At 47.3% G+C, this 26,443-nt stretch overlaps 1 protein-coding gene across 1 annotated transcript in view; it reads left to right on the top strand.

Annotated features, from left to right (window-relative positions):
• Window positions 1-26,443, top strand: part of CFAP43 (cilia and flagella associated protein 43) — a 1,012,780-nt gene that overhangs the window by 312,601 nt on the left and 673,736 nt on the right. Inside the window, exon 8 of the mRNA XM_069611745.1 lies at window positions 12,352-12,480. Within this exon, the coding sequence (XP_069467846.1) occupies window positions 12,352-12,480 (129 nt within the window). The remainder of the gene's footprint in view (window positions 1-12,351; window positions 12,481-26,443) is intronic.

The raw sequence follows: 26,443 nt of genomic DNA, 5'->3' as shown, positions 1-26,443 counted from the left end.
AAAGGTCAAATATAGGGAAGTGTCCGAGGTGCGGGAATGATGATGCGGGACTGACATGCTATGGTCCTGCGGGACACTAACAGTGTACTTGGAGAATGTGTGCGCAGAATTAGACAAGATTGTCGATCAACCTGCCGGTTGGGAACAGGGGGCATGTATGTTGCCTTGGTGTGCAAGATGAACCCTATCTACAGTAGGCTTCTTAACTTCGGTCTATTACTGGACAAATGCGCTATATTATTGAGATGGAAAAGTAAGAAACCACTGTTAGGGAGAATTCTCCAGAATGGCTAATTTCCCTTACCTACCGAGTCCCTCAGCAGCTTTGCTGGATTTCTAGGATTTATTTTTTTCACCTTGTAAGAGTGTGAGCCTTTTTCCCCACTATTACATGTGTTTTGCTGTGTGTGTTTAACATTTTTGTGTTCATAGACTGTGGAGCCTCACCTACTCCACAGGCATCATCTTTTTACTGTGTTACACAGCACCTTCAGTGCAGTGACACAGGGTTGTCTTTTAGACTTCCCAACTCAGACTCCATTTTCTGGGACTGACTACTGTCGCCCAGAACATATAAAGTTGCCATTAACTTTATTAGCCTCTGTAAAACCACTGATCCAGTACACCCCATATTACATAGAGTACTGGAAAGGGTTAATACTTATCCCCTTTTGTCTGTTTCTCTTGGAGCATTGTTTTGCTCCCTTTTCATCAAGACTTGGCTGGTGGCAGTGGTAACTACCCTAGTTTTCCTACCACGGTTATCTTAAATAACCTTGGTATTGTTTTCAGGCTATCTTGGTAGCCTCGAACTTAAACCCGCTAGACCATATATGTTTTATTTCGGTTCCGGCTGGGTTTAGTTGCCATTTCTTTTTGTAAAAGTCATTCTCGCATTTTACTCTGCGCGCCAAACCAGGTTTGATTCCTTTGTTCTCTGTCTTTTCGTAGAAGCCCTCCTTAGGCGCCTGTATGTCTGGGGGTGACAGGATGTGAGTGAGGGGTTTAGGACTCCCTGCACAGGGTCTCCTTGGAGACCCATGTCGCACTCTAAAATAATTGGCTGTGGTGACTGTCCCGGCGGGACATAGAAAGATTGCATAATAGGAGGTGTCTTGAAAGGGAATAGTCTAGTTTCCGTTGACACCAAGCATGTAATGTGTGTAGGTGCGATAGAGTTCTTCTCCAGGATCCACAATGCAGTGGTGTAGTCACTGTTGTTAATCCATAAGTTCTTTAGAATGAAAGCACTGTGGCATACTCCTATGTCGGGGTAGCCAAAACCCCCATTCAAAATAAGCACTGGAATGCCAGCCTATTTTCCTTCATCCCAAGTAGGTTATTGAGAACCTTGTGGGTTTTCTTCAAGTCACTGACAGAGAGGGAAAGGGCCAGCATCTGAAAAAGGAAAGCAGTTTTGAGGGGATAGTCCTCTTAGTGACTCAGATGTTAGTCCACAAAGCCAGATTTAGTATTCCCCATCTGGCGCAATAGCAAACCTAATTTGTCACTGACATTCTTTGTGTAGATAGGGAGCATATAAGTTATACGCAGGCCTATTTGGAGGCATTTTCCACCCATCAGTACTGAATTCCATCAAACAAGGCTCTTTGACAGCACTAATATAATGGCAATAATTCAGTTTAAGACGTATTCCCTTCACAGTTCAAAATCTTCCCAATGTTTTCCAGCTCTTTGAAAAAGATGGCATCAGAGGTGAGCACTAATAAATTGTGAGCTGTAGAATCACCTTTGAGGTTCTGTATCCTATTGCATTCCACATATCCTATTTGGATCCCACACCTCCTCTCATTGTTTCTCAGAAAGCACGGTAGGGGCTCTATACATACAATGAAGAATAGTGTAGAGAGGGGGCAACCCTGTCGGGAACGTCTACATAATGGGAAAGGGTCAGATCTCAGGCCATTCACCTCGGTCAGACGCTGAGCTTTACTGCAGAGGGCTTTGAACACCCTCTGCAAACCCTTTCTTTTGCAGGGCAACCTCTAGGTAAGACCAACTGATACAATGCAATGCCTCCTCTGTATCCACGCTGATCGCTGCCAGCGGATAATTTGTTTGTTGGCCTCAATGGATCAATTCCAGTACCTCCCTTGCATTATCAGAGCTATTTCTGTACTTAAAAATCATGTGTAATTGTATGCATGAGTCACAACATTATTGTGCTCAAATAACACGCAAAGCACTTCCCCAGTACCTAGGAGGAAGATTGGGCAGAAATATTTGCACTTGGTGTGGTCTTTCCCAGGTTTTGGTGTCAACGAGACTGCTACTCTCATGGAGTGGGGTATATGTTCCCTTCCAATATAGTTTGTATAGTCAGTAAAGAGCTTTTCCATCACCAGGAACAAAACATTTCCAAACGTTTTGCAGAATCTCGCTGTATAACAATCTAGTCCTGACGACTTATTGGACTGCAACAAGCTTAACACTATGCCTATCTCCTCTGTAGTTCCTATGCAATCTAAGTATTTGCCCTCCATATCTTAAATGTCAGGCAGAGCAACCACTCTTAAAGTCCTCAACTGTGGTCCCTCTTCCCCAAATAGCTGCCCCCATGCGAAGTAAGTAAAAATGTCTGACTATAAAGTCCTGAATTGGGTTATGATTTCACCTTCACTTATAATAATGTTGTGTATCCGCCCATTTGCTTCCTCCCTTTCATGCTTACTAGCCAGAATCTTGACTTATTCCATGTTATCTGAAAAGTCTTGCCTGGTATAGAAGACATCTTTTTGTGCATGATGGGTTAAGTGGAGCTCCAGTTTAGCTCCAGAGATTGAAGCATCTTCTTTGCTTTCCAGAGCTGCTGTGTGCCTCATATTTGGCTTCTGCCTCCATGAGTTCTCCCTCTCGCTTAATCAATTCCTCCCCCCTCATTTTTGTTTTTTTTCTGAGCTACTTAGCTAACAAAGTGGCCTTGTGTTGATCCGTTCCAAGAGACCCAAACTGTAAAATAATCTTGATTCGACCCATCACTTTCTTGGATAAAGAAATCTATCTCTTTCTCAAGGATCTTCCTAAACAGTGGATCAGACAGTAAAGAATAGTTGAATGTCCATGTTTTTGTAACTGTGCCTGTCGGATTACCACTGTCACAGATGACTAAAGGAATACAATTCAAGGTTTGTTTTTTAAGGGATTCTCATGGCCACAGGGCAATGCCGCTGCCTCTCATCTAGAAAACAAAAATCATACATAACCCAGGCTAGTATTTACAGAATATTGACCCACTACTGTCTTAGTTTTCACTTTTGCTAAAAGTGAAAACCTAAAGGCCAATTATCTGTCGAACCTCCCTCAGGAGCTAACAAGACGGCCACTACACTATCCAATGGTGAGTTGACTAGAGGGGGACAATCCACTGTGCTTTTGAGACACTCTTCCCTATTCAGTCTTCTTCCCATCACCCCACATTCTCCTCTCCCTCTCTGATGTTTCCCTTTTACTCCTCCCCTCCTTCCAACTCAACCCACCTCCACTCCTTCTTCTACTCATCTTCCTCCTCCGTCTCTCTGATGTTGTTCACTCTTTTTAAGCCTTGCATCTACCAATGCTCCCCCTCCACACTTCTACTCCCTTGTACACACTACTACCAGCTCCACACTACTACTACAACACACTACTACTCTCTCCTTCACACTACTGCTCCCTACTCACACTACTACTCCACCCTCCTTCTTCTGAGATGCCCTCTTTCACTGTCACTTCAGGACCACCCCCTCTCCTAATCTCACTCATTCGCCTTTCACACTCACTTGTGACACAGTGCCACTTGCACTCACTAACCAATCCCTCACCTACTACAAAAATTGCCTCCACACTCGAGTCCACTGTCCTTCTTGCTGCTGTTCTCTTGGTCTGCCACCTCCTCCTGTGACCTCACCGGAACAACTCACAACTTTCTGCTTCCATGCGTTTCGATCATCTCCCTCCCCCTTCCCTGGCTGGTCATCTAGCACTGGCCAATCTGGCCCTGTCTTTCCCACATGTGAGGGACCATCACTACAGATGATCCCACCCAAGCTCCCCACGTTGTAGTATTCAAGTTTGTGTTAGAAGACCACGGCTCACTCCCTCATACGGTAAGTACAGCTTTTGTTTATTGTCCTAGGTAGTCTCGAGCTTCCACCCCGGTCTTTCAGGCATACGGGCTGAGACTAGCATGTGGTGCAACACTAGGTAACCGCGACACAAGAGCTCAACTTCTCATTCAGTTGCTCCCTCTCCCAACTGTGTCAGTATGCCACTCGCATAGGGTTCATGGTAGTTGTATCCGCTGGCTCTCTCTTTCCCGCTGGTTGTGGGATTTCATGGGGTGCTGATGGATTGCTGTTCTGCAGGTGGTCCTCTCCTCTGACTGGGGTTCCCTCTGCATCTCTGTATAAATAAGAGAAAACTTTAGGTAAACTGCATGGGGTGATGCAAATTGCTACTGCGCATGTATAGGATAGCACTTGGGGAGGGGACAGGATATGGGGCCCTCCAAACTGCCCCCATTCTACCTGTGGTAGGACTGGCTCTGGATTCCTCCCTGGTATGCCTCTCACTTCAGACTGAGAGGGCTTCCCATTCCCTCTTTACCGGCCTTGACACCTATCACCTCACTATGAATGTATTGCCATGAACCGACACCACAATTTCACCTTTTCCAGCTTCTAAGGTACCCTGACATAGGGGAGAGGGAACAAGGAAGAAGTACATTTTATAGTAAGTGTTATGCAGGAGGAGTTGTATTGCCTCACCCATGGGAAGGATGTTCACCTTGAGTCTATCAAGTCACACACCTCCTGTGAAATTTGTAGAAACGGTTTAATTGTCTTACTTGTGTGTGTTTTGTCAGCTACAGAGCTGTGTAATTGGTCATCTTGTATTAAAGTCACACCCTAGAATCATGATGTCAATGTCTAACTTTCCAATCATGTCATTGGTGGAGTTGAAAAAAAAAGAAATTCCTGTCCCATGCTAGATGCATATATATATATTTTTCGAATGGATTGTGTCCTCCCACGTATTCCTCATCTATGATAATTCGTATCTCCAGCTCCGCTGATTCGTAATTTTTTTTTTGGCAGAGGGCGCTGTGCACGAGGTTGACGCGTCGATGTCCCTCGGAGGTCGCGTAGGATGTCGACGTCACTCTCGGCATAAATGGCTTGTGCCACGCCCATTGGCTTCAGTTACGTTTTTCCGAACTTTGCTTCGAGAACACGGCGCGCTTCGTCTTTTCTTCACAAGAGAAAATGTCATCTTCATCCACTCATTTGACCCCTAAATTGGGGTTTAAGAAGTGTAAGGACTGTGGGGCAAAGATGTCCATCACAGATCCCCACTGAGTTTGTCTTTGGTGCTCCTGCCAGTCGATGACAGAGAAAGCTCTTCACGACCGTAAGGGTAAGCTTGCGGTGAGTCGGGATGGTTTGAAGGGCTCTTTGAAGAAGGTGAAAAGATCGGAGGAATCAAAGGATTCCGCTCGACATAAACACGGGAAGAGGTACAGATTGAGGAGTCATTCAGAATATTCTTCAAACTCCTCTAAGAGATCAAAAAAGAGACACCATAGGTCTCGTTCTTCTTCTTCAGACTCCTCCATGGAGTTGGTTCTTTGTCCGACCAAATCGGATTCTCCCAGAAAACGGGATGAATTTTGATCACAAATGATGCACATCTTTCAGAACGCGGCCTCGACCCCCTCAAAGGAGCCTCGCAAGAGCAAAACCCTGGTCGCTCCGATGGACGACGCCGGCAGGTCGAAAACTACTTTGGCAATTAGTAAGTCAGAGTCTCAACATCATCGACCGACACAAATGCGTTGAAGATTTCGGCCCAGGAATCGAGTACATCTCCGAATCCATCGAAGAAATCAAAGACGTCGAAGGCCTCGGCGATTTCATCGACGCCATAGTTGATTACTTTGATGCCGAAGACCTCGAAGGTTCTATAGGCGCCATCAGCGCCGATGACTTCAAAGCCGAAGACCTCAATGACTACTGGGTCATCGGGCAAACCGTCGACACATTTGACGATTCCGTCAAGTTCTTCGACGACTTTAGCAGAGAAAGAAAAGGTATATAGACCTATCCCGAGATTTTTGAGGAAGAGAGTGCCTCAGAAGAAGACATTTCCCCTTTAGGAGACAGGTATGGCTCTAGGGATGTACCGGAGGAATTAGTTGATCCAGAATCAAAATTGAGAGATCTCTGCGACTCCCTCCATTCTGCCCGTGGTATTGACACATCTCCAGCGTTGGAGTTCTCTAAACCTGACCCTACGGATCACGCTGATTCTGGGTACAGAAACCTCATGAATAGAGTGACGAGTTTTATGGGGTGGAGTAGGTCTTCACCTACTTTTGAACAAGACGATATGACCGATATTCTGGATCAGAGACCGCAGAAAGATCCAGTTCTGCCTTTCCAAAGGGCTCTGCAGAGAAAGGTAGAGGCAAACTGGGAAACACCTGAATCTAGTTCTGCCATAGATAGAAATCTCACCAGAAAAAACAGACCATCATCTTCAGATTCTGATTAACTCAGGAAACACCCTACAACTGAAAATTTGGTGATCCAAGCTGCGACTGTGTCTAGGCAGTCGGCGTATCCCTCTATCCCTCCTGAGGATAAGAAAGTGGAAGCTTGGGCCCGGAAGGTTTTTACCTCGGGCAGCATGGCCTTAAAGTCCACAAACGTCACTTGTACCCTGGCCAGGTTTACGCATACCCTGTGGGACTGCATTAAAGGGGCGGCTGAACATATTCCAGAAGGCAAGTAAAGGAAAGGCTTTCTGAATATTGTGAAGGACGGCAAGGAGGCGCAGGGAGAGTGCCTATGGTCATGGTTGGATACAGCTGATGGTGTCAGCAGATCCATGGTTGTGAGCACAGTCCTACGCAGATTTGCGTGGCTAGGAAAGTCGGGCTTTGCACCAGACATGCAGGCCAAACTTCTTAACATGCCTTTCGGTGGCTCGAGGTTGTTCGGCAGCAAGGTGGAAGTAAGTTTGGAGAAGCTGCAGACCACCAGGGTGGCATCTAAGTTTCTTAGCGCCTCCATTTGACAACTTCAGCACTTCTACTCAGGGTCATCTTCCTGGAGAGGTCGTTGTTTTCGATACTACAACTTCATCTGGTAGAGGAAGAGGACAGGCTGTGCAGAAAGGACAAAGAAAGATTCCTCAAAGTGGACGAGGAAAAGGTGCAAAATCAGCCTCAGCAGTGGCATCTTTGCCCTCAGCCACTGCTGCAGCTGCCCCTAGACCACTCTGATGCCTTATCCCACAAAACCCTGGTGGGAGGCAGAATGGCGGGCATTACCTCAGATGCTTGGGCAATGGAAAAAGTGGACCAAGGTTACTGCCTTCCTTTTCTGAAAAGGCCTCTGAATCATCCACGGGGAGCCAGCTCTGCCAAAATTCCAGATCCGCTCTGTGCAGGAGAATTTAACCCTGCTAGAGAAAGGTGCAATGTAACATGTACCTTTAGGGGAGAGGAACAAAGGGTGGTACTCCCCTTATTTTCTGATTCCAAAGAAGGACGGAGGATTGAGACCCATCTTGGACTTAAGAAACTTGAACAAGTTCCTCACGAAGGACAAGTTCAAGATGGTAACCCTTTCTCAGTTTCTTCAGGCTCTCCAACTCCAAGACTGGTTGGTATCTTTGGACCTTCAGGATTCTTACTTTCATGTGCCAATCCATCTCAAGAACAGAAAGTACCTGAGGTTCGCGGTTGGAGGTTCTCACTATCAGTTTTGAGTTCTGCCATTCGGACTAACCTCTGCCTGAGGGTTTTTACCAAGTTGATGGTGGTGGTGGCAGTGAGTCTCAGGAGAGAGGGGATTCACGTCTACCCTTAGGTGGACAGTTGGTTGATCAGGGCTCGTTCCCCGAGCAAGGCCAGGAACATCTCACAATCACCTGCCACTCCCTAGACAGACCGAGCTTCGCCCTCGATTTCAAGAAGTCCCATATGATACCTTCCCAAAGACTCAAATTTATCAGAGCAGTCCTGGATACTTCCTCGGGGAAAGCCTCGCCTCCCGAAGTGAGAGCTCTTCACATTCTGCAGATGGTAACACAATTCCAAAATGCCCAGCTCTGCCGGCCTATGATTTTCTGAGGTTGCTCGGTCTCATGGCATCCTGCATTTTTCTGGTGCCAGAGGCCCGACTGAGAATGAAATCCCTTCAATGGGCCCTCAGGACACAGTGATTCCAAGCACAGTTGCTCAGGAGCTTCTATGGTGGGCTTGCAATGACAATATCCTCAAAGGAGAATCTTTTTGGCAACCATGGCCGGAGATTACAGTAGTGACAGATGCCTCACTCACAGGGTGGGGAGCCCACACCGACAGTCTGACAATCAGCAAGCGTTGGTCTCCATCGGAGTCCAAACTACACATCAACCCTTTGGAGCTGAGGGCAATCAGGCTAGCGCTGAAGGCCTTCCTGCCCTCTGTACGGGGAAAGGATGTCCTGATAATGATGGACAACACAGTGGCCATGTACTACCTCAACAAAAGAGGTGGCTTAGGGTCACTACCACTGTGCAGAGAGGCAATGCAGCTCTGGTTCTGGGCAATACAAGAAGGAATCTCTCTGTCAGCAGCTCACCTAGCCGGAGAACAGAACACCGCGGCGGACTCTCTGAGCAGGCAGAGTACAGTCTCTCACGAGTGGGAGCTAGCTTAGGAAGTCCTTCAAGAGATCTTCGCTCTTTGGGGAACCCCTCAAGTGGAGGGAATTTCCCCCGAGAGGAGCTCTAGGGAGCCCGTTCGTAGTGGACTGGGAGTTTCCACTTCTGTATGTGTTTCCTTCAGTCTCCATGACTCCTCATGTAATCAGGAGGTTGAGAAAGTTTGGGAAATCAATGATCCTAATTGCTCCGGATTGGGCCAGGAGAACGTGGTACCCAGACCTTTTGGACATGTCCATCTGCCCTCCAATACGTCTTCCACAAAGACAGGATCTTCTCTCGCAAGAGGAAGGTCACGTTCTCCATCCAGAGGTCAAAACACTCAACCTTCACGAATGGTTTTTGAGAGGCTGAGATATAAGGATTGGGACCTTCTGGAAGACGTAATGGAGATTTTGCTTTCGGCCAGAAGGCCAGCAACCAAATCTTTGTACCAGTGTCTTTGGAACAAGTTCAGTAACTGGTGCAAGGATAAGAATGTGGACCCTTTTCAATGTGGCACTCCTGTGGTGCTCTCTTTCCTTTTACATCTGGCCAATCTGGGGCTCCAGGTTGGTACAATAGAGGGGTATTTAGCCGCGCTTTCAATTTTTAAGCGCACCTCTGAGGAGGTTTCATATTTCAAAATGCCATTGATCATCCAGTTTCTCAAGGGGCTCACTAACGTGTACCCCCTAGTACCATTTCATGTCCCGGCTTGGGATTTAAACCTTGTTTTAAGAAGTCTGACAGGCATACCTTTTGAGCCTTTACATTCCTGTCCTTTAAGTCTCTTAACATTTAAAACTGCCCTCCTTGTGTCATTAACATCAGCCCGCAGGGTAAGCGAGTTGCAGGCTCTTTCATGTAAACCGCCCCATACTATTTTTCATAAAGACAGTCATACTTAAAGTTAAACCATCTTTCTTGCCGAAAGTAGTTTCTGACTTTCACCTGTCACAGAAAATTATACTCCCAACTTTCTACCCTCCTCCTCATTTGGATAAAGAAGAGGAGAGACTACACAGACTCGATCCAAAAAGGGCTCTGAGTTTTTATATAATGCAAATGTCAAAATTGAGTCAAGATGACACACTTTTTGTTGGTTATACAGGTCCCAAATTGGGATTAGCAGTCACAAAGCAAACTATATCCCATTGGATTACTTTAGCCATCATGGAGTGTTACAGACTGGCGGGGAAAGATCTGCTGGAAGGTCTTCTAGCTCATTCCACGAGGGGTATGTCTACTTCAGCTGCCTTTTCGGAGGGGAGTCCCAGTGACCGACATCTGTTCAGCTGCAACCTGGACCTCAATCCACACATTTGTTAAGCATTACTGCTTAGACTCTTCTTCCTCCCAGGAGGGTCTATTCACAAAGGCGGTACTCCATTCTCTTCATGAAAGGAGTTAAATAGTACTCCCACCTCCAATTCTCTTACTGCTCTGAGAGTTTATCATAGATGAGGAATACGCGGGAGGACACAATCCATTCGAAGAACAAGTTACTTACTAACTAACGTTCTTTCGACTGGATGCTCCTCCCATGTATTCCTCATCACCCCACCCATCCTACCCCACAGTACTATTTATGGGTTTACAATTGCGTTTTTGCAAAGAGCTTTTCGTCTGGAGCAAGCCTATCTGGTTCCTCTATGTAACAAACGAAAAAACAGAACTGAAGCCAACTGGCCCGACACTAGCTATTTATGCCGAGAGTGACGTCGACATCCTACGCCGACCTCCGAGGAACATCAACGCCTCGACCTCGTGCATAGCACCCTCTGCCGACATTTTTTTTCTGAAGCAGCAAAGCTGGAGATACAAATTATCATAGATGAGGAATACGTGGGAGGAACATCCAGTTGAAAGAACGTTACCGTTGGTAAGTAACTTGTTCGCCAGCATCAGTGATTTATTCTGAATAGTGACCTCAGCTAACAAAAATCTGCCCTCACGATCTCTGGTTATCCTCCCGTTATGATATCTCATAGATTACGTTGATATGCTGCTCACCCCTTTAGCTTTAGGGGCATAGCAGCTCTAAGTATGCTTGGCAAATGACTTGTTAATCACATGATCAACATCCTTATGTGTGTCTCTGGGAGTAAAAGGCAACTTGCTTTGTTCCCTCTGGATCCTAGTGAACACCTTCTTCCTTCTGACTGGGGTGTTGATTGCATTCACATTCCAGGACAGGGTTGCCGGTGCACTGTCGGTTAAACTAGCTAATCGTTATAGTCTGCATAATAGAGAGGCGGGTAGATATGGGCTTTTGGAGCGGAAGCTGATGGAAAGATTGCAAATGTTGAGTGGACCTTTGAGTGGTAGACCTCAGATTTGTGAGATTTTCGCTACGTCTCCTAGGACAGTTTCTACATATGTTAGGTTGATGCCTTTGCACGACTGTATGAGGAGTTTCTGGGGTCAGTTGCGAATGAAGTGGGTGTCTGAATTGGAAACTGATCTTTCTGTTTGCTTGTGGGTTAATAGCCGGAGGGCTTCGGTGAGGGCCAGGGTTGATTTAAATCTGAGGTATATTCACCAACGTCTTTTAGGCCGTATTTATTGGACACCAGTGAAAATGAAGGAGAGAGGCTTGGCTGATGTAGATCTGTGCTGGGGATGTGGGGGCTCGAGAGGGACCTATCTACATATGCTATGGGAGTGTAGTAGAGTGCTGGACTTTTGGAGAGAAGTTTTGGATTGCATTGATATGGTAACTAGTATGACACTGCCTCGTACTTTTCTGTCAGTGATTTTCCGTTCAACTGATAGTCGAAGTGTGGATATGTGGGATTGTTCGGAATGGATTGATAGAGCATTGTTGATGGCCATAAAACAAATAATGAAGGTGTGGAAATCCAGGAAGAAGCCACATTGCGAGAACTGGGTGTCGGATATGCGGACGCTCTCTTGGTATGAGAAGACTCAGGCAGTTCGACAACATCGGGAAACTGAGTACGAGGAGAGATGGGGGTCATTCAGGGATTTATTTGGATGAGGTGTAGGCTTTGGTTTATTTTGTGGATATTGAGGTTGGGGATTGGTAGGGGTGTATGTTTTGTCCTTTTTCTGTTGTTGTGTGTTTTGTGTTGTCACGTCTTGCCATGAGATAGGAGGGTGGGGATGTTTTTCGGATTTCGTTTTGAATAGCTGTTACTTTAGTAGTAATTTGCATTTTGTTGCACTGATGTATATGGAGTAATATTTTGCTTGTTCCCATTCTGTTGTTACTCAGTTGTATTATGTTTTGTATAATTATTAAATAAAGTTGATTAAAAAAAAAAACTAGCGGAGGAGATATGCCTTTTGGCGTAGTAGTTTGTAGGTGTTGAAAACTCTGTGGTCCATCCTTCGAGTTTTGACTGAGCTACTATTCAATCTGTGATGCCAGGAAGGAGGCGGGATATAAATAAGAAAGGTACTCTTTCAATTTAAACTGGCAAGTTGTCAGTGTTAAACTACAATGAACAGAGACGAACTAAATGGCCTAAAAAGTTGAGAAGTTTCATGAACTGGAAGCAAATACAATGATCATTTTTGAGATACTGATACAGCTACTACTGCAGAACGAGCTGGCTGTTGTCACTAAAACATGGTACATCTGATTCCAATACGTACACGTGTTTTTAAATGTCTATTTTTTTCTTTGTGTAGGATGGCATTTTGCGCTGCTTCAATATAAAAGGACAAGTCAAAGAAGCCGAGTGCTGGGATGCTGGAAGCCAAGTAGAAAAGATTGTATTTTCCCCTGATCACAGGTTCCTATCAGTGGCAACGGACAAGGTAGTGCAAGATGGTTGTGTTTCACGAATGAAACGGTGGTATGGTCGGCATTCAATGTGTTTACTTTTACGCGCTGCGTTTACCCCTAAGGTAGAGTGTAGCCGCTTGCATTTGCGTGTTTTCAGTTTGGGAGCTTTGTGTGATGCCCTGTGTTTCACGCTTTAAAGACCTATTTCAGCCTTCTGTGACAGTCACAGGCAGCCACCAAACTCCATTCCAGAGCGGGGAGGAGGGGATATTCCCATATTGGACGAACGCCTGGGTGTCCATCTCAATTCATGCTCTCCTGCACCCCTCAACCGGATTATTTCTGGGCTCTCCCTGAACAGCTTTCCTCAGCCATATCTCCCCCAACCTCACAGAAGGGAAAGGGGCCAACCCATGTCTGGGGATGCTGAAGGCTAACGCTTAACCAAGCCCTAAATTATGAAGAAATATGATGTATTTGCACTTTCCTTTATTACTGCTACTAAGATCTTACCTGGAACGGCCGAGAATCATGGATGTGGAAGGTTTTCTTGTGCTAGTATCAGCCTGGAGTGCCAAATCACCAGTCTTACTAGAAGAAAGAAAAAGCATTGGCCATGCCAACAGTTTGGGGTTGTGTGTAGGAATGGGAAAGGCACTTGCCAGCCACTGCCATAGTGGTATTGACTGGCCATTGACCTGCAGCTACTTTGGGGTTGGATGTGTATAGTGGCCCCCTTTAGCCCCCCTCTCCTCCCCTTGCCCTCCTTCTATGTGTCTCTTGCACTTATTTTCTCTGTTCGTCTTGCCATACACCTCCTCCCCTCTCTCCTTTCTCCATGCATAGCTCTTGCATTATTGTAACGACCGTCTGGCACATGCAATATTTTTTTGGCCTATGTTGTAGCAGCTTGTATTGCTCCTGTCCTATGTTGTACCACTAAATGCATAGCGCTTGCCCACTCTGAATATACCAGTGCCTGTTAAGAATGTTCATCTTTGTTCACACCCTCCCTGCGTTGAAGTAATTTGAAACTCTTGTTAAGTGTATAGGCACTATATAAATGACTGATAAATAAAATAAAGTGCGAGTACCTGGGCATCCAATAGCAGTGCCTGGCTAATACCTATACACAAGCCAAAATTGGTGGCTTTGCCAATGCTTGTTTTTAACAACATTTCAGCGAAGGACATGCATAGTGCTTATAAACCCAGCGGCTGAAGGCGCACCTGGTTAAGACATTTTATTACAGCAGTAGTGTGTTTACCGCTCCAATTAAGTAACTAACTCACAGAAGACTGCTTTGAAAAAACACTGGCAGGCACTTCAAGTGCAAAGTTTGATGGTAAGACCTGATTACAGCGAGCACAATGAGTTCTCATGAGGAGGTGTTTTCGGCGTGGAGGAGCAGAAACTGGGTGGGAATGGCCATAGGGATTAGCATGACCGGGGGAGTCAATGGGTGGGCAAATAACCAAACACCACCTGCAAGCTGTGTGTCCCTTCTCATATGCCATATCTGCCAATCCGTACTCCAATGCAATTGTTTCAGCGTATAGGTGGCATAAGCACCACCTAATAACTCAAACTAAAAAATGAGTAGTGAGGTGAACTGCTCTGGCAAGCAGTCTCCTGTTTTTGCTGGTTTTCCTTGGCCTCATTTAGTTTTTTTTTCCATTTTCCTTTTTTTTTAAACTTTATACATTTATGTTCAGTTTAGTTTATTCATTTGTATTGCGCACCAGACCCGAGGGTATGAGGGCGCATGAGCAGCATGGTTATTCAAAGCTTGGTTACAGGTTGCTTATACATTGCATTACATATTTACAGTGTGACAATGGAGGACATGTGTACAGTTTTGCAGGAAGGAGATAATGCAGTACATATATTTAAAAATGTACATATATTTTACACATTTACATATAGGCGTACAATGCGGAAAGCAGCTGTGTGGTGTTAGAGGTGTTAATGGTTCGTGTTCTTTATCCAGTGGATGTAGTTGCGTCTGAAGTGTGAGTAGGATTGGGGTGTTCTGAGAGATGGTGGTAAGGAGTTCCAGTGTTGAGGTGCTTTCACCTGGAAGCTGTTGCCGCCCATTTTGGTGCGTTTAAACCTGGGGACAGTGAGCAGGTTAGCGTTGGAGGTTCTGGTGGGTCTGTTGGTGGAGTGTTTGCATATTCTGTCTCCCAGGTAGCGTGGGGCAGCGTTGTTCAGGCATTTATGGGTGAGCGATGCTACTTTGAGCAGGATTTTGTCTGTTGTGCTGAGCCAGTTGTGGGATTTCCTGATATTGTAAATGTGTTCCCTCCTGGGAATGTTGAGCGCTGCCCTAAGAGCGTTGTTTTGTAGCGTCTGAATTTTGTTGGTGATTTGCTTGCTGGCTCCTATGTAGAGGGCATTACAATAGTCCAATTTGGATAATATCAGGGCTCTGGCTAGTGTAATGCAACTCTGGGTGGAAAGGAAAGGTTTGGCTGCTCTTATAAGCTTACATGTGTAGGCCGTGGCGGAAGCCATCGAGCTAACCTGTTTGTGGAACGATAGGGAGGAGTCGAGGTATATTCCTAGAGTTTTCACTTCTTTGGAAACCTTGATTAGATTCCCGTCTATGATGAAGTTGGCGTAGTTGTGGTCGAGTTTGGTTAGGTTGGGGGTGGAACAGAGGATGATGAGTTCAGTTTTGTCATCATTCAGGCATAGACTGTGTGAAGCCATCCATGCCTGGATGATGAGATACACCTTGTTCACCAAGGCCAAATCCTGGTTGTAATCTCCCGTCAACGGGATGAGGATCTGTGTATCATCGGCATAATTGGTGTAGGTGATACCCAGGCCATCTAGATCGTCAAACAGGGGCTTCGTGAACACGTTGTACAGAGTGGGGGAGACGCAAGAGCCCTGTGGGACTCCACACGTGATGGGGATGGGCTTGGCGGCGGCAGAGGAGGAGAAGACACGCATTGATCTGTTGTTGAGGAATGACTCAATCCAGCTGATGGCTTCTTGAGAGACGTGGGCAGCTGAGTCTAAGTGATTGCAAAGGATTTTATGGTCAACTAGGTCAAACGCCGCGGAGAGGTCTAGCAAGAGTAGAAACGCAGTTTTCCCGTTGTCTCCTAAGGGCGTCTATTTGGGCTTTCAGATCTATCAGGGCGGTTTCAGTCCCATGTTGGGGTCTGAAGCCTGATTGTCTTATGCCTAGGAGGTGGTTTGTTTCAAGATATTTTTGGATTTGTTGGTATGCTGTCTTGTCCAGTATTTTGAGCAGGAATGGGACGGTGGTAATCGGTCTGTAGTTGGTTGGGATGGACGGGTCGAGGGAGGGTTTTTTGAGAAGAGGGAGGACCCAAGACTCTTTGAGGTTACTGGGGACTGTTCCTGAGGAAAATAAGGCATTGATGAGTTTGGTGATGAATGGCGAGAGGTCTCTTGCCGCATCTTTAATGATTTGTGGGGGGCAGAGGTCGCCTTTGCAGTTGGAGGGTTTAAGGCCAAGAATGATTTTTTCTACTTCGAGAGTAGAGACTTTTGAAAAGCTGAAGCGGGCAGTGTTGGGTGTGTGGAGTAAGGGTGGAGGGCTCGAGTGGGGTTGGTGAGTTTGGTGAGGGAGTCTTTCTTGTTTTTAATTTTAGTTTGAAGGCCGGTGACTTTATTGTTTAGTGCATTTTGGACGCTGGTGCACCATTGTTTGTCCTTAACGCAGGTATCAGGAATTAACACTGGTGTTTCCAATTCTTTCAGGATAGTAAATAGTTATTTGGTGCTGGAGTTGGATTGTGCGATTCTCTGGTTATAGGATTCTTGTTTGGCCTCTATGATTTATAACTTTACAGAAGCAATAGAACATAATACAATATCTCAAATGCACAAGGTGATACTTATTCACCCATAATTTCCTAAATAAATCTTTAAGAAGTAACAGAGGGGAACTGAATACAGGGAGTAAGGTGACAGAAGGTAAAGGAAAGAAATAAAATGAAAAAACAAAGCGAAATAAAACCCTAGAACACGATCAAATATTTTAAGCGTAGAGGTCATTTTCCTTTTTTTCAACATGTTTTTCTATACTCATGAAGAGATGCTCTCTTATTGAAACAGGCCATAGTGGAGGAAGTAGCGCATGGAATGAAACACCACTCTTACATTGAATCCATTGGTGAGATGCAGTGCACTGCATATTTCCTGGGCTTTGTACTGGCTGTGGAATAAACAGGCGACTCTCTATGGAACATTGAATCACCGTGTTCTTTTATTTTATTCACAATGCATAGGGGCGATTAGTGGGGTGTATAGAATAGCATAGTTAGCTGGACACTGAATAGTTTGTCAAGTATTTGCCCGCCTATGAGGCCGAAAACATGTTCTAGTTCATACATTCCAAACTAAAAAGTGTGTCATTTATTTCTCCTAATTTTAATTGGCATTTCCTTATTTAAAGCATACAGGCCAGAAAAAAAACAGATTATCAAAAAACCCGGACAAAATATACAGGGGGATGTTGCTTATATAAAACCTGTGCTTCTACGAAGTAGCAGGCGTCCTCGATGCACAGTACTATACACAGTACTAGGTTGCAATGAACAAAATGCAATTGCAAATAGTACACAGGCTTGCAAAGTAGCTTATGTGCAATATGAGTTTCCATCCTTCTTTGCAGCTCACATTCAAATCCATTCATGATTTCTGATCACCCATGCAGGACACAAGTCGAAAGTACATGCGAGGTGAGTGGAGTCCATCTCCCCACTATTTCCTCCTCCCTCATAGGCTGCACAAGGGAAATGATTCTCCCAGAGAGTCTGATCGGGTTGAAGCAGGCGCTATCACGCATATTAATGCCTGACCTAAGACTCCATCTGCCCAAAGCATACAATCTCTGCAAAGGCTTTTGCCTGTTCGCCATTCACTAAGTTCCACTAAGTCGCAATCCAGGTCCATTTACTCCACCTTCTTCCTAGCATGCTAGAGGGGTACAACGTCCTTTCATCACGGGACGTTTTTTCGCGGGGTTTATTACCGCAAATATTTTATCGAAAAAAAACATAATTTTTTTGGGGGGGGGGGGGTTAAAAAATGATATATATGGGATGTGAGTTTTTGGTGATAGATATAAACTGAAAGTGAATTCACAGTAAAAAACCTTGCGAAAAAACATCCGGCGATGAAATGACATGGAAGAGCTAGAGGATGCAAGGCTCTGTCTTTCTCTGTCTCTTAATTTTAAGTTTTCACACCACAATATGTGTAGGTAGAGTGCTCCCTGTACACACAGAAAAGTGCTCTCATGTCTCAACCCGTTTCTGTTGGGCCAGACTGGCTTTTTTGGGATTTGAAAGATTTGTCAATAATCGAGGACTCACAAGAGGCCAAAATGTGTTGGGGAAATGTTGACCACCTCAGTATTTATTGAGCCGAAATGAAAGCAGTGAAGCGTGGTTACCCAGGAGTAGTTCCCTACTCCAGATCTCTCACCTGGAATTCCCTTGGCTTCTAGACTGCCACAGCTGGACACTTCAAACTGGAATGCTTTTCATGAACAGCTAACTATGTGCATGTATAGGACACACACTTACCTCCTTTAGCTCTTCATTGAGCCTCCCTCATGGTAAGCACCCTGCATCTTCATTCACACAAACTACTTTCTGCGACCACCCGAACTTTTTTGTTCCTTTTGAGCTCAATCCAGGCCTCCTCACCCACACTTCGTCAACCACCTGCACCAGCTTCTCTCTGCTGCACTTGACGTGGCCAAAGCTCTGCTTCATCCTTTCGCCATACTTCCTCACAACTACTTTCCTCTTCCCACTCGATGAACTGTGCACGTCCCAACCAAAAGTGCGCACTACAGTACGGGCTTTCCTCCTCGTCCTGAGTATTTCAAACGGTACTTAGGCTGTAGTCACCTGGGCAGCCAGCCAATGTCCAAGTACACTCCTCTACAACTTCCTCCGTTTTCTTCGCCACACCCTTGGCCATTCTCATTGCTTGCCACTGCGTGCAGTTGAACCTTTGCACTGCCCATTAGCCTCTGGGTGGTAAAAAGACGTCTTATGGTTTAATGCCCACACGCACCACAGAAAAGCCTCAACAATGCAAGAAGTTAGTGCACCCCATTATCTGTGACGATTTTTCTCTGAAATTCTCAGTTTGGAACACGTCATTAAAAAAAAAAACTCACCAAAGCCTTGGAGTCCACCTCATACACAATTTTCACTTCCACCCACTTTTAATACAGATCTATTTATTTATACATTTCTAACGCCCCAGCAGCCAACAGGCATCAGAGCGCACATAAACACAGGAACAACAGCTAAAACATAGGAGGAGAAACGAGACAGCAGGTAAAGTCAGGCAGGAAATGATTGATTTATTTGAGTGTTGTTTTCAACATTTTCCTGAAACGTAAAAGGTTAATTTCCTGCCTTAGGTTCTCAGGGAGAGAGTTCCACAACTGGGCGGCATGGACTGGAAAAGATATGCCCATCGCCCTTGTGCGTTTGAAAGCGGAGCAGGAGGCCAGGGCCTTGTCTGCTGAGTGCAATCGTCTACCAGGGGCATAGCGAGTTATCGCTGTTTTGAGATAGAAGAGGGCGTTGCCATACAGACATCGGTGAATGATGGTGCATGCTTTGAAATTGATACAGTCCTGTAAGGACAGCCAGTGCAGGTCTTTCCTGTGGTTGGAGATATATTCCTTCCATGGGATCCTTTTAACAATTTGCACTGCGTCATTCTGTATCTGCTGATACCTCTTTACACAGGTAATGCTAGCTCCAAGGAGCAGTGCATTAAAGTAATCCAGCCTTGGTAACATGACTACACGAGCGATAGTAGCCACGTTCACCTCTGTTAGGAAAGGTTGAATGTTCTTAATAAGGCGAAGGTAGTGGTTGCAATTTTTGCTGATCATTTTGACATGTTCATCCGAGTTTAAGGAGGCTTTCAGAGGGACCCTGAGGGTTTTGACCTTAGTCTGAACTGGTATCAGGGATTTGTTTATGGTGAAAGCCTTGTAATGCATTCTAACCGTGCTCCTGGTCTGTGAGGAACCGAAGAGCAGGAATTCTCTTTTCCCCCCATTGATACACATCCAATTCTTCACCATCCATGATTTGACTTGATTATAAATCAAGAGAATGGTGGATGAGTCTTCTGGATGGTTCCCACTAAGTTCCATGACCAGCTGTGTATCATCCGTGTAGTTGGTGAAATAGATACCCAGGCTCTCAAGTAGGACACAGAGTGGCTAGATGTACATATTGAACAACAGAGTGACAAACTGGCTCCTTGGGGCACACCGCAGGGGATGGTGGTAGGAAGAGAATGAGCGTCTCCCCAAAGTATCCTGTATATACGATTAGTCAGAAAGGATGTGAACCAGTCAAAGGCTGTGCTAGAGCAATTACCTCTGGTCTCTAATGTTTGAAGGAGGCAATGGTGGTCAAGCAAATCAAATGCTGCTGAGAGATCCAGGAAGATAAGCAGACCAGATTTCCCCCTCTCTGTGAACCCTAGCATGTGGGTCTGTAGGTCTATAAAAGGCAGTTTCGGTACTGTGGACAGGCCTAAAACTAGATTGGCTAGCATGCAAGATATTGTTGGACTCCACAACGGTTTGTAACTGTAATGTGGCAATTTTGTCCAGTATCTTAAGAAGGAAATGCCAGTTCGTTATGGGCCTAAGGTTCGCAGGATCTCTGGGATCATGGCCCGATTCTTTTGGTAATGGGGTAATCGTAACTGCTTTTATGGGAAAAGGGATCTGTTTATCTTGAAAAGAGGAATTAACAAATCGCGTTAGAAAGGGGACAAAGATGGTACTATGCTCGAGAATAAGTTTAGGGGGTAAGAGATTCTCCACACAGGAGGTGGGTTTCATACTTGAGAGGATCTTTTCCATTTCAGATACCGTGATAGGATTTCAAGTGAATTTGGGTGCATTGGAGAGGTCCCTTAGAATCGTCTTGATGTTACTAGGAGTTTCGCAGGTGTTTTGGGCAGTTAGGACTTGGTCTCTTGCTTTGGTAATCTTTTCCTTGAAAGCTGCCTGAACCAATTTGCAATCCTCCACTGAGGGGGGGTATGAGCATTGGCAGAGGAGGCAGGTTTTTCTTGGGATTTAAAAATTTGAAAGAGTTTACTTGATTTGTTCGGGGCCTCTTCTATTTGTTTATTAAAGAAGTTCTTTTTAGTTTCGACTATCTTGGCTCTGTAAGAGCCGTCCATGGCTTTCTAGCTTTCCTTCCTTGGATGGATCGTTCAGCCATTTGGCTTCAAGTGAACGTTTGTTTTTCTTCAGAATGGCCAACTCTGGAGTAAACCACTTCTGATGCCTATGATTAGCTCTAATATGTCTTAATATAGGAGGGGCGATGTCATTGAGCATATTTTGCATGGATTTAGTATAGATATCAACGTGATCCTCATCTGAGGAACTCTGCATGATCGTGTTTAGGCATAACTCGATGTCGATTGGGGATATTTTTTTTTAAATTCCAACTCATGACCCTCTTACAAGGAATGGAAGGCTTGTCAGAGTAGGTCTTGCAATCGATGGCGAATTCGATCAGATAGTGATCAGACCAACAGGCCGATTCATGGAATTAATGTGCGCCAAAAATTCCGGCGCAGAGGTGCCAAAACGTGCGAATCGCAGTGCAAGTGCGAAAATCGCAGGGAAACCAGCGCACATCGATTCATGGAAGTCCGTGCGCGAGAAAAATATTGGATGTGCATTGAAAAAGTGCACGGCGCACGCCGGCGCACAGTCATCCAACGGCGTGCGCCACAGCCACAGCGAAATCGCACATAGCGCGGCGCACATAACAAAAGTAAGCGGAACACGGGGCGTAACACTCGGAATGGGGAACAACGCGTGAAAATATGGGCATCACGGGGGAAGTACAGGAGGCAAGTGCGCAGAACGCCCACACGCTCGCCTACAATAGGGAAAACCAGCGCACGGTCAAAGACGTGCACAGGGCCAAACAAGTCCGCCACAAGAAAGCAGGCGGTAGCGTCCCTGCGCCTGAAATAAATGTGCGCCAAAATGCGCGCTTACAAAAAGCACCTATATACAGCTATGATGAATGATCCATAATGTGGCCCTCTAGGACAAATGAGGTGCAAAGGGGTACCGACAAACACGGACACCCACTGTGTGAAAAATGGCGTGTGCGTGTATTTCGGGGTGCGCGGGAAGTTCCACACGCGATTGTCCATGGTACGTGTATTTCGGGGTGCGCGTGAAGTTTCACACGCGATTTCAGCAGGGTACGTGTATTCCAAGGTGCGCAGGAAGTTTCACATGCGAATTTGCAGGGTACGTATATTTCGGTGTGCGCGTGAAGTTCCACATGCGAATCCAGCAGCCTACGTGTATTTCGGGGGTGCCGGGGAGTCCTACACGTGAATTGGCCATATGGGTCCTCCCAGCTGTTCCCTCTACACCCTCCACGGCCCCTGCAGGCGGCCCACACCACAGGGGACTACCCTGCACCCCTGCACATGTCCCGCAGGCAGCCCATCCACCTTGGCTATGCCCACCAGCCAACCCACATGTCACCTTGCACTACTGCCCACCAACGCATGTCTCCCACCCCCACACCCCCCAGCATCCAGGGGCTTCCTCCACCAGGCCCCCACTCATGTCTCCCAGCACCCCCACTCCCCAGCATCCAGGGGCACCCTCCACCAGGACCCCACTCATGTCTCCCTGCACCCCCACCCCCCAGCATCCAGGGGCACCCTCCACCAGGCCCCCACTCATGTCTCCCTGCACCCCCACCCCCCAGCATCCAGGGGCACCCTCCACCAGGCCCCACTCATGTCCAACTCATGTCCCACTGCACCCCCACCCCCCAGCATCCAGGGGCACCCTCCACTAGGCCCCCTCTCATGTCCCCCTGCACCCCCACCCCCCCAGCAGTCAGGGGCACCCTCCACCAGGCCCCCACTCATGTCTCCCTGCACCCCCACCCCCCAGCATCCAGGGGCACCCTCCACCAGGCCCCACTCATGTCCAACTCATGTCCCCCTGCACCCCCACCCCCCAGCAGTGCGAATTGCCTGGGTACGTGTATTTCAGTGGTGCGCGGGTAGTCTTACACGTGATTTCATCAGGGTACGTGTATTATGGGTCTGCGTGAACTTCCACACGCGATATCGCAGGGTACGTGTATTACGGGGTTCGCGTGAACTTCCACACGCGATATCAGCAGGGTACGTGTATTACGGGGTTCGCGTGAACTTCCACACGCAATATCAGCAGGCTATGTGTAATACGGGTTCGCGTGAACTTCCACACGCGACTGGGCCTGGGAGAGCGTGTTACGTGTATTCCTGGGGTGGGCGGGAAGATTTACACGGTCGCCTACAACGCGCCAAAAAAAAGGTCCAATCCAGAAACACGTACGCCAGCATGAAGCAGGCGCACGTCCCGCGCAGCATAAAAGTGTGCGCAAACAACAAACAAGCTCAGACGCCAGGATGAATATACCGTTTCTAGCAGCAGTGGCCATGGGATACCGCAGGAGGAGGAGGAGGAGGAGGATAGTCAGGCCCAGAATCTTCACACCCAGAACCAGCCTTTTTGGTATGCCTGATCACCAGGTGTATGGGAGGTACAGGTTTCCACTTCACATAATACTCGACCTGGTCAGTGAGTGGGAGGATGACCTCACATCACCCACCCTGTGCTCCCAAGCACTGAGCCCCCTGGAGAAGGTCCTCAATGTACTGCACTTCTTGGCTACCGGATCATTTCAGCGGACAAGTGCCATAGTGGGGGGGGGGGTGTCACAGGCCACGCAGTCACAGTGCCTACACCAGGTGTTGTCCATCATCACTGCACGCCCATCAGTCCGCAGGCACATATACCTGCCCAGAACACCTGCAGAAAGGCAGGCTGTCAGCCAGGATTTCTACAGGGTGGCACAATTCCCCAAAGTGCTAGGTGCCATTGATTGCACCCATGTGGCTCTACGTCCCCCCAGGACATCTGAGCACATCTATAGAAACCGCAAGCACTGGCATTCCATCAACGTCCAGGTAGTATGTGATGCCAAGGGAATCATCACCTCAGTATATGCCAACTATCCAGGGTCCACCCACGACAGCTTCATTTACAGGATGTCAACCCTAAACCGGGACATGGAAGCTGGGCGGCATGGCGATGCATGGCTGCTTGGTGAGTATAAATGCCACAGCACGTGCATGCATGACAGATACAGAGTAATGTCACTACCCCACTAATGATCCCCATCACCACCTCCCCAGGGGACAGTGCCTACCCTCTGAGGACCCACATGATGACGCCAATTCGGAACCCCATCACGCCTCCCGAGGTAAGATACAACGCAGCCCATATTGCAACCCGGGGCATAGTGGAGCGCACATTCGGAGTGCTCAAGTCACGCTTTTGCTCCCATGACAGTTCTGGCGGGCAGCTGTTATACGCTCCCCCAGTAGTGTGCAGGATCATAGTGGCAGCATGTGTCCTGCACAATGTTGCAACACGCCGGGGCCTGGCTGTGGACATGGTGGTGCCCCCACATCCCCAACCACATGCACGCCCGCTGCGCATGGGAGGGGAAAGGGCACGGGGTGAGGCAGCCCGTACGCAGCTGGTGGCTAATTACTTCACATAGAAATCACACCCCTGTGGAGTGCACACAGCCCTGGCACATACCATCTGACAATCAATGATGACTCAATCTGACAATTCTGATGAATTAAGGGACAGTCAACTGTCAGAACCATAGCAGCCTGAGATTGTTCACCTGGAAGTGTCACAATGTGTGCATCCCTACCTACACAAACACCACCAATGCAGTGTCATCAAAAGACACACTTCTATGCCGCAAAAATGAATACCCACTTGCAAAATACAACATGAGAACAGTGCCATGTCACCCAACCCCTCCCCGGCACCACCACACAACACACCATGGCATGTCATGCTATGTGAGAGCAAACAAATTAATCCCCACAACATGACACAAGTGTCACAAACTACAGTGTCCCTAATGGAAACTGGCCACACATGAAATGCTCACAGTAATGCAGGACCAACAACACACATTACAAAATATTTACCAATAATACTAATCACCTACACAACCTCCAACCTACCATAAACATGACAGTACGGATTTAAAAAATTGGTAGTCTCACTTTCCTGATAATGCCAGCACTTCGAACACTTCCAACTGTACAGTGTTAGCGCCACGCAAAAATGTAGGTGCACTGCTTACAACATGGACTCCATTTCCAAAGTAGACCGCCTTGTGAAGACATGAGAAATGGACCTGCAAATTAGGAGGATGAGATGGATGCAGAGGCACATATCAATACACCATGCAGTGTACAATACAACAACAATATGCACTAGGAATGTATACACAGTATTGACTACAGACTGCCCACACATCAAATGGGAGTCCAACGTCATTGTGTAAGTCAATGTCACTTGGGCACACCCTTTGCAAGCCCATGGAAACGGGAAGCAGGAGGGGTGTGTGTCACACAAACCCAAGCATCTAACCCAAATTCAGGACAAGCCTGCATGTGCCCAGCCACAATACAGTGTATGCCCATGGGAGCCACACAAGGCAACACACTGTCCAAAAAATCAAAAATAAAAAATAAAAAATGGCCATGAATGGGCCAGGGGTTTGGGGGAGGCCACCCAGGAGGTCCGAGGACAGGGTGCACACCAAAACCCACCTGTGTGGATCTTGCAAAAAAAAAAACACCTCCATGGGCTCATGGCCTGCACGGCTACCCTATTGTGAGAGATTCGCTGCTGTCGCTCTCCTCACCCTCTGCTGCTGCATCAGGAGGTGGTGGCACTATGGGAGGCAGCCCACGCAAAGCCCTAGTCTGGTCCTCCATGGCAGCAAGCATGCGGTGTGGAAGGTCTGGTTCTGGAGGATAATCATGCGGAGGACCCATGCAACAACTCACGGGATGCCCGGACCTCCTCCCTAGTTGCCTGCATCTCAGCTGAGAGCGTACGTGTGAGCCGCTCCAGCTGCTGTTCTGTCCTCGTGTCAGTTGAAGCCTCAAGCTCAACAAGAGTCACCGTAAGCTGATGGAGTTCCACCCTCAGGGCTTCCCTGTGGCCCTGGGACTCAATAGAAATGGATTCCCGCAGAGTCTCCAGTGCCGCCCGTCTGTCCCTGTTGGACGCCAACATGTCCTCCCTGTGTGACTGGCAAATGGAGTCTGTTGCCTGCTGTAGTTGTTCCATCAGCCTTTATTGGGGGACAATGGAAGTGGCCACCCTATCCATGGCCTGAGCCATCATGATGCTGCCTGTTGGTTTGCCATACCGTATATGGATTGCTCCCATGCGGTATTGCCAGGTGGTGTACGGCCGCCGCGTCGGCGGGTACCACCCATGTCTGGGGCAAGGCGAACTGCGCCTTGCTGTGCCGGCACTGCCTGAGGCTGCAGGACTGCATTCCCCCTCTGATCTGCTGGCCCAGGAACAGGATCAGATGTTGCAGAGTGTGACCCTGCATCCGTAACCACCAAAGGCGGACCTACCAACACTGACATCCCCATTGAGGGTTCTACTCCTGGTGCAGGTGGGTTGGACAGTAAAGAATCCCTCCCAGAAACACTTACCTGCGACCGCACATAGGTCTCATCATCCGAATCGACACCTGAATAGAGCTCGGGGGGAGGTGCACCCAGAGACACCCCTTGAGATAATGGTCTGCAGCAAGTGTGGGTTCTCACCCACCACCACACCACGTCCCTCACTGGTGCCCGGTCGGGCCTGAGACCCCTCCTGGGTCTGCACCATCTCCACAACCCCAGCAGTATCAAGTGCGTCATCCCCTGCAAAGACATGAAAGAAAAGAAATGGGAACAGGCATTAGCACCATGGCACACAATTAGGGCTGAGAAGCAACAGAAACAGTACTACATTGACACATGTCCCACATGACTATAACCCTCCCATGCATGCACCGTCTCTGCGTATGA

Source organism: Ambystoma mexicanum, chromosome 8, assembly GCF_040938575.1.
Source record: "Ambystoma mexicanum isolate Mex_15411 chromosome 8, UKY_AmexF1_1, whole genome shotgun sequence".
Classification (NCBI taxonomy): Eukaryota; Metazoa; Chordata; class Amphibia; order Caudata; family Ambystomatidae; genus Ambystoma; species Ambystoma mexicanum.
The sequence above is the reverse complement of the archived record's forward strand: the minus strand, read 5'-3'. Positions and strand labels throughout refer to the sequence as shown.